Raw genomic sequence first — 7,075 nt, forward strand, 5'->3', positions numbered from 1 at the left:
CTGCATCTGGATCCTGGACTTCCTGACGGGCCGCTCCCCGGTGGTAATGGTAGGTAACAACACATCCACCAAACTGATCCTCAACACGGGGGCTCCTAAGCCGTGTGTGCTCAGTCCCCTCCTTTACTCCCTGTTCACTCATGACTGCACGGCAAAGGCACGTCTCCAACACCATCATTAAGTTTGCTGATGACACAACAGTAGGCCTTATCACCAACAATGATGAGACAGTCTATAGGGAGGAGGTCAGAGACCTGACTGTGTGGCGCAAGGACAACAACCTGTCCCTCAATGTGACCAAGACAAAGGAGATGATTGTGGACTACAGGAAAAGGAGGAGTGAGCAAACCCCCATTCTCATCGATGGGGCTGTAGTGGAGCAGGTTGAGAGCTTCAACTTCCTTGGCGTCTACATCACCAACAACCACATCAACACAGTCATAAAGAGAGCATGACAAAACCTATTTCCCCTCAGATCCTCAAAAGGTTTTACAGCTGCATCATCGAGAACATCCTGGCTGGTTGCATCACTGCCTGTTATGGCAACTGCTCGGCCTCCGACCGCAAGGCACTAGTAGTGCGTAAGGCCCAGTACATCACCGGGGCCAAGCTTCCTGCCATCCAGGACCGCTATACCAGGCCGTGTCAGATGAAGGCCCTAAAAATTATCAGACACCAGCCATAGATTGTTCTATCTGCTACCGCATGGCAAGCGGTACCGGAGCACCAAGTCTAGGTCCAAGAGGCTTCTAAATATCTTCTACCCCCAAGCCATAAGACCCCCCCCCCCCCCCCAAAGAATACTGCTGCCTCTCTCTGTTATTATCTATGCACAGTCACTTTAATAACTCTACCTACATTTACATATTACCTCAATTACCTCGACACTGGTGCCCACACACATTGACTCTCTACCGGTACCCCCAGTATATAGCCCCGCTATTGTTATTTACTGCTGCTCTGTAATCATTTGTTATTCTTATCTCTTACTTTTGGGGTGCATTTTCTTACAACTGCTTGTAAGTAAGCATTTCACTGTAAGGTCTACACCTCTTGTATTCGGCACATGTGACAAACACACTTTGATTTGATAAACCATTATGAAATAGTAAATTAGCTATTGGTAAACGGTTTATATTGTAACAGTACAGATATACTTTCTTCATTTGAGCCAGTTTGCTACAGCCGGAAAATAATCCTGCAGCAAAAGGAGATGTTAATTATTATGTGGATTAAAATTATTAAATGTTTTGTTATGGCAAAACAAGTTAGACATTTTTAAAAGGATTTTAAAACACTTCTTGGGGCTAGGCGCCCCGCCAGCCGGACACCTGTCGACAACTCCCGGTGAAATTGGAGGGCGCGCAATTCAAATAAATAATCATAAACTTATGGATATTAAACTATAACGTACTTAAAAGCTTAAACTCTTCTTCATCTAACTGCATTGTCCGATTTACAATAGGCATTACAGCGAAAGCATGCCATGTGATTGGTTGTGGACTGCGTCCCATATCAACATGTTTTTCCACCGGCACAGGCGTCATAAAATTACAAATAGCGATTCAAATTCACTTACTTTTTGAAAATCTTCCTCTGATTTGCAATCCAAAGGGTCCCAGCTACAACATGTAGGGTCGTTTTGTTAGATAAAATCCTTTTTTATATTCCAAAAAGTCAGTTTAGTTGGCGCCATTGATTTGTGTAATCCACTCGTTCAACATGCAGAGAAAGGAATCCAAAAAGCTACCGCTAAACTTTGTTAAAACAAGTCAAAATATTTTTCTAATCAATCCTCAGGTAACCTAAAATGTAATTAAACTATAATATTTCATACGGAAAGAAGTATGTTCAATATGAAAGCAAAATTAGCATGTGTGCGTCCTCTTCATCGCGCACGCACAGACTGATTTCCAACTCTGACTTACAGTACTAAAACTCAAAATGTTTCCTTGTTTGGGAAGAAACAAGCCTGAAACTTTGAACAAAGACTGTTGACATCGAGTGGAAGCCGTAGGTATTGCAATCTGGGAGCAGGATTTGGATATGACCCTATACGTTTCATCGGAAGAGCATGGGGTCTCAAAAAAAAACAATTTGGGTTGGTTTTTCTTTGTATTTTCTCCTACCATATCTATTGTGTTATAGTCTCATACATTATTTTAACATTTCTACAAACGTCAGTGTTTTCTATCCAATGGTATCAATTATATGCATATCCTAGCTTCTGGGCCCGTGTAACAGGCAGTTTACCTAGGGCACGTCAGTCAGTCGGAAATTCCGAAAAAAGGACCTTAACCTGAAGAAGTTTTAAAACGTTGAATACACTACAAGTTTTCATTTCCTGCCGTGCAGCAAAAAGTCTCTGAAACAAAAGTGCTCAAATTAAGATCCTACAATTGTAGCATACTGTATTTGGGTGTATATGAGTTGATTACATGTATTTTCACTGCTGCAAACTGGTGATATGAAGAGAAAAGGTAAATGGCAACTTCTAACATCTTGTTTTACGGTTGTGGTAAGTCACTGACACCCACACAGTGAGTGAAGTTTCAGTTTTTGTCATCTGCCGCTGTAGAAACTAACACCACTACTGTACACTATTAAATCTCCCTTAATCTTTTCAGTTTGTCAGGGTTGGGGTGTGAATTGTTTAACGTCCCACTCAAACCCAATTTTCCATTTGGGTGTGTGACACCTCTGAAAATTGTGTTCTCACCTTACCTTGTGCTGAGCCTCAAATGCTATAGTACATGGGGCTTTCATTCAACCCTCTTACCAACACCAATACTAAGACACAGTCATGTATTTTGTCATGTCATTTCTTACCAAAACAGCACTACTCTCTGTTTTTCCTTCTGCACATGCATTAAACCAGTCTCTCAGTATAACTACAAATCTATTGCTACAGGAATGGAAATCTGTCCTGTCATCAGTGATGAGAGAGAGTGAGAGTGGGGGGAGACAGTTGGGGGGTCTGTGGGAGGAAACCAGATTTTGATGCTGTCTGAGTGTAGGAAAGTATTTGTGTATGGCATGTCTCTCTCTGTGTATGAGTGTGTGGTGTTGGTGGGCTTAAAAAGAGCTGCAGTTCTGGTGAAAGTCACACATCTGCAAACTCTCAGAGTGAGCGATTCAGACAGAATGATGGGCCTCCTCTCTCTCTTGCTCCTCTTCAGCACAACTCTACTGATGTCCACCTCTTCTTCTCATGGTGCGTGTATTCTCTTATCATGCATTGTATTATATCGTGTTAGATTTCACTTAAGATGCTGTTTGTTTTAGCATATGAAGTAAATTTCTGATTCAAATTGATGATAATGGCGATGATTATGTTAAAATGCTTGAAAATAATGCGTTTTAACTACAATGTAAATGGAGGATTATGATGATGATGATGATGAAACTCTTCTCTCGCTTCTAGCCAGTGGAGCAGTAACTCCGTGCTGTATAGAGATGAAAGGCACTATGGTGCGTCGTGACCTGATCAAGCGCTACTACATACAAGACACAGCCATGTGTAACATCAAGGCAGTGACGTAAGTACTTATAACCTCTCATAGGTGTTTATTTGAGCTGCTGTGAATGTTTCAATCAAGTCAAGCAGTGAACATTTTATAAATGCACTGCCGGGGATAGAAGACACTATGATGCGTTCATATGCATTACATACAGGTGCACCGAGTACAAAGAAAGTGTTAAAGTCCTGATTGTGTGTCTCTGTTGTGACCATTCTCCCCCCCCCCAGGTTTGTCACAGTGAAAGGCATACGAATCTGCTCTGACCCTTCCAACCCCTGGGCAAAGAAAACCATGCAGTACCTGGACAATAAGAACAAGCCTCACACACTGAAAAAACATCACATCACATCAACTACTACTACTACGACCACCGCCACACAACCAGCAAAATACAACCCTCACAAAACAACATTTTCAGCTCACAACCCCAAAATTGCATCTCAATGGCCAACGACTCTTACCACAAGACAATGAAGAACATAGAATGTTCCAGTTACCTCATAGTAAATTAGACTATTGACTTTGAATATTTGAACATTCTCAAAATGCTGTGCTTATAACACTGTTTTTTTTTTTATATTTTTTTTTACAATGTACAATATTTATGTCACTTTAATGAATAGCTGGTCACAATTTATTTGGGTAGTCCATCTGTAGATGTTTAAGATGGACATACTATCAACAAACAATCTTTTGATAAGCAAGTGCTTGCTAAGGTGACGGTTAGGGTAATGGTTAGGTTTATAATTAAGGTAAGGGTTAAGGTAAGGGTTAAGTTTAGGGTTAGAATAAGTGTTAAGGTTAGTAAATAGCCATTTGAAATGTTGATGATAAAACATCTACAGATGGACTATCTAAATGAAGTGTTACCGAGTATCTTAACATATTTATCAATTCATCAACTCAATTCACTTCTATTCACTTCCAAATTCACTTAAATTTGCTGACTATTTGCCAGTATGCCTAAATAATGTATAATGTTTCCTTGTAAGGGTTGATTTGTTGTCCATCTGGTGATGGTTCTTGTGCAAAACGGCTGTCAAACATCACCCAGATGGTTGCCAGACATTAGTAATGGATGTGCACTGTACAATATCATGTGATGTCCTTTAAAACTCTTAGTGAAATTAAAGCGAAGTAAATACAACCAGTTCTATTGATTCATTGAGTTTAATAGTAAATTAAAGCAGAAGGTGACATTTTCTGCTGGCAACTGCATGTGACTGCTGTAGGTATATTAGTCACTTTGCTTGTCTCACTGATGACCCACAAGACCCATAAGTTCAATGGACATCACATCTGGCCATGCTACAAAGGACAGAAGGATAGATGCAAATGTTACGCAAATGCTTTTAACCCATAACTTGAACTTTAACCTTACCCTGAATCTGAACATTAAACAGAATATGAAACAAGACAAGTTTCTCAAGTACTTGCTCATCAGTTCAGAAAAAATCTACAATTGGTCAGTGGGTGGCAGAGGGAAAGCTATGGGGGATTTAACATAATTATAGTCTGCATGCTGTTTCCACCAAATCACCATGAACACTTACACGTGGTTGGAGCTCCAGTGGAGCAATCGGTTAGCATGTGGTGTACTTACTAACACGTATCTGTAAATAGGTTACTACATGTGGGAGGAGAGAAAGTTATAGGTCTATCTCTGTTAACCGTGGGGGTTTTGGGTGATTGGCCTTTGTGGAGTTAATATGACTGTTTGAGGTATAGTGGATGTTCTTACATGCCACAGCAGGTTTTCCCCTCCCCTCTGAACAGCCACTAACACCCCCATTACAAGTCACATCACTATGTGCAGTATGAATACTATTATGTGTATAGTTGTGTGTAAGTCACACAACATAGTGAAATGTACAGTGCATTCGGAAAGTATTCACACCACTTGACTTTTTCCACATTTTGTTACATTACAGCCTTATTCTAAAATTGATTAAAATGTTTATTGCCCCCTTATCAATATACACACAATACCCCATAATGACAAAGCAAAAACAGCTATTTAGAAATGCTAGCAAATACATAAAATAAAAATCAAAAATAACTAAATTTACAAAAGTATTCAGACCCTTTTCTCAGTATTTTGTTGAAACACCTTTGGCAGCGATTACAGCCTCTAGTCTTCTTGGGTATGAGCTCTATCAGAGTGACCATTGTACTCTTGGTCACCTCCCTGACCAAGGCCCTTTTCCCCCGATTGGTCAGTTTGGCCAGGCGACCAGCTCTAGGAAGAGTGTTGGTGGTTACGAACTTCTTCCATTTAGGAATAATTGAGGCCACTGTGTTCTTGATATCCTTCAATGCTGCAGACATGTTTTGGTACCCTTCTCCAGATCTGTGCCTCGACACAATCCTGTCTCGGAGCTCTACAGACAATTCCTTCGAATTCATGGCTTGTTTTTTGCTCTGACAACTGTTGGACCTTATATCGACAGCTGTGTGCTTTTCCAAATTATTTCCAGTCAACTGAATTTACCACAGGTGGACTCCAATGAAGTTGTAGAAACATCACAAGGGTGTCAGTGGAAACAGGATATACCTGAGCTCATAGCTAAGGCTCTGAATACTTATGTAAAACATTTGCAAAAAATTCAAAAAATGTGTTGTGTGTAGATTGAGGAGGATATATATGTTTAATTTTAGAATAAGGCTGTAATGTAACAAAATGTGGAAAAAGTCAAGGGTTCTGAATACACTGTACTGTACCACTGTACCACACAATACAGTATGTTGATTCAACGTACAATTATAAGGCAACCAGCTGCAATAGGATTAAGAGTTTGCTCAACATTTGAGCATATAGCTGAACCAACATACATTCTCAAGTTCAATTGTATGTTCACTCAACTTCAAATTTTCGGTTTAGTGAACATACAATTCAACTTTAGCATTTATTCTACCTTATTTGCATATTTTCTTTATGTTAGAATTCTTCTGTACTGTTTTATACCTTTTGCATCCTGTACATGTGGCAAATAAACATTGCAACTTGAAACTATACATTACATACATCATAAGGCCTTTCTTTGAGGGCCTACTTACAACCTAATTCAGTGGTCTGAAACTCCTGGTTTACAGGCCACATCAAGCCTGCAAGTCATATTATAATGGCTTACAAAGTGATGTGTAATTCTTATTGGAATCTAGGAACTCCGGGATCTTTTTATCAGTGTGTTAAACTTGGAATTTGTGTCACACGTGTTTGTGTGAGTGAGGGTGTGTGTGTGTGCGTGTGGTTCAGTAGGAAGCAATGTAGAAGTTCTCTGTGGTCTGTCAGTCACAACGGGATAGGCCTACTAATGTTCCTTTCCCCACCACAGTGTCAGAATCAGATGCTCCCATTAAATGTATCAACTACTGTGGTGAAGACAGGTGGTGAGGGCACTCGGAGTGTGGTGTCCGGAAAACAACCTCTCACTCAATGTCAACAAAACGAAGGAGATGATCGTGGACTTCAGGAAACAGCAGAGGGTGCACCCACCCCCTATCCACATCGAAGGGATAGCAGTGAAGAAGGTGGAAAGTTTTAAGATCCTGGG

General features: G+C 40.4%; 1 protein-coding gene across 1 annotated transcript; it reads left to right on the forward strand.

Annotated features, from left to right (window-relative positions):
* The first annotated feature begins 3,017 nt into the window (after positions 1-3,017).
* On the forward strand, positions 3,018-4,668 carry LOC110530655 (uncharacterized). The gene is made up of 3 exons (XM_021613872.3): positions 3,018-3,214; positions 3,425-3,539; positions 3,749-4,668. Exons 1-3 carry the CDS (start codon positions 3,037-3,039, stop codon positions 3,993-3,995), a joined length of 540 nt encoding a protein of 179 aa, XP_021469547.2. The 5' UTR covers positions 3,018-3,036; the 3' UTR covers positions 3,996-4,668.
* The last annotated feature ends 2,407 nt before the right edge of the window (positions 4,669-7,075 follow it).

Source organism: Oncorhynchus mykiss, chromosome 8 (assembly GCF_057628025.1).
Source record: "Oncorhynchus mykiss isolate SJ-2025 chromosome 8, ASM5762802v1, whole genome shotgun sequence".
NCBI classification, from domain to species: domain Eukaryota; kingdom Metazoa; phylum Chordata; class Actinopteri; order Salmoniformes; family Salmonidae; genus Oncorhynchus; species Oncorhynchus mykiss.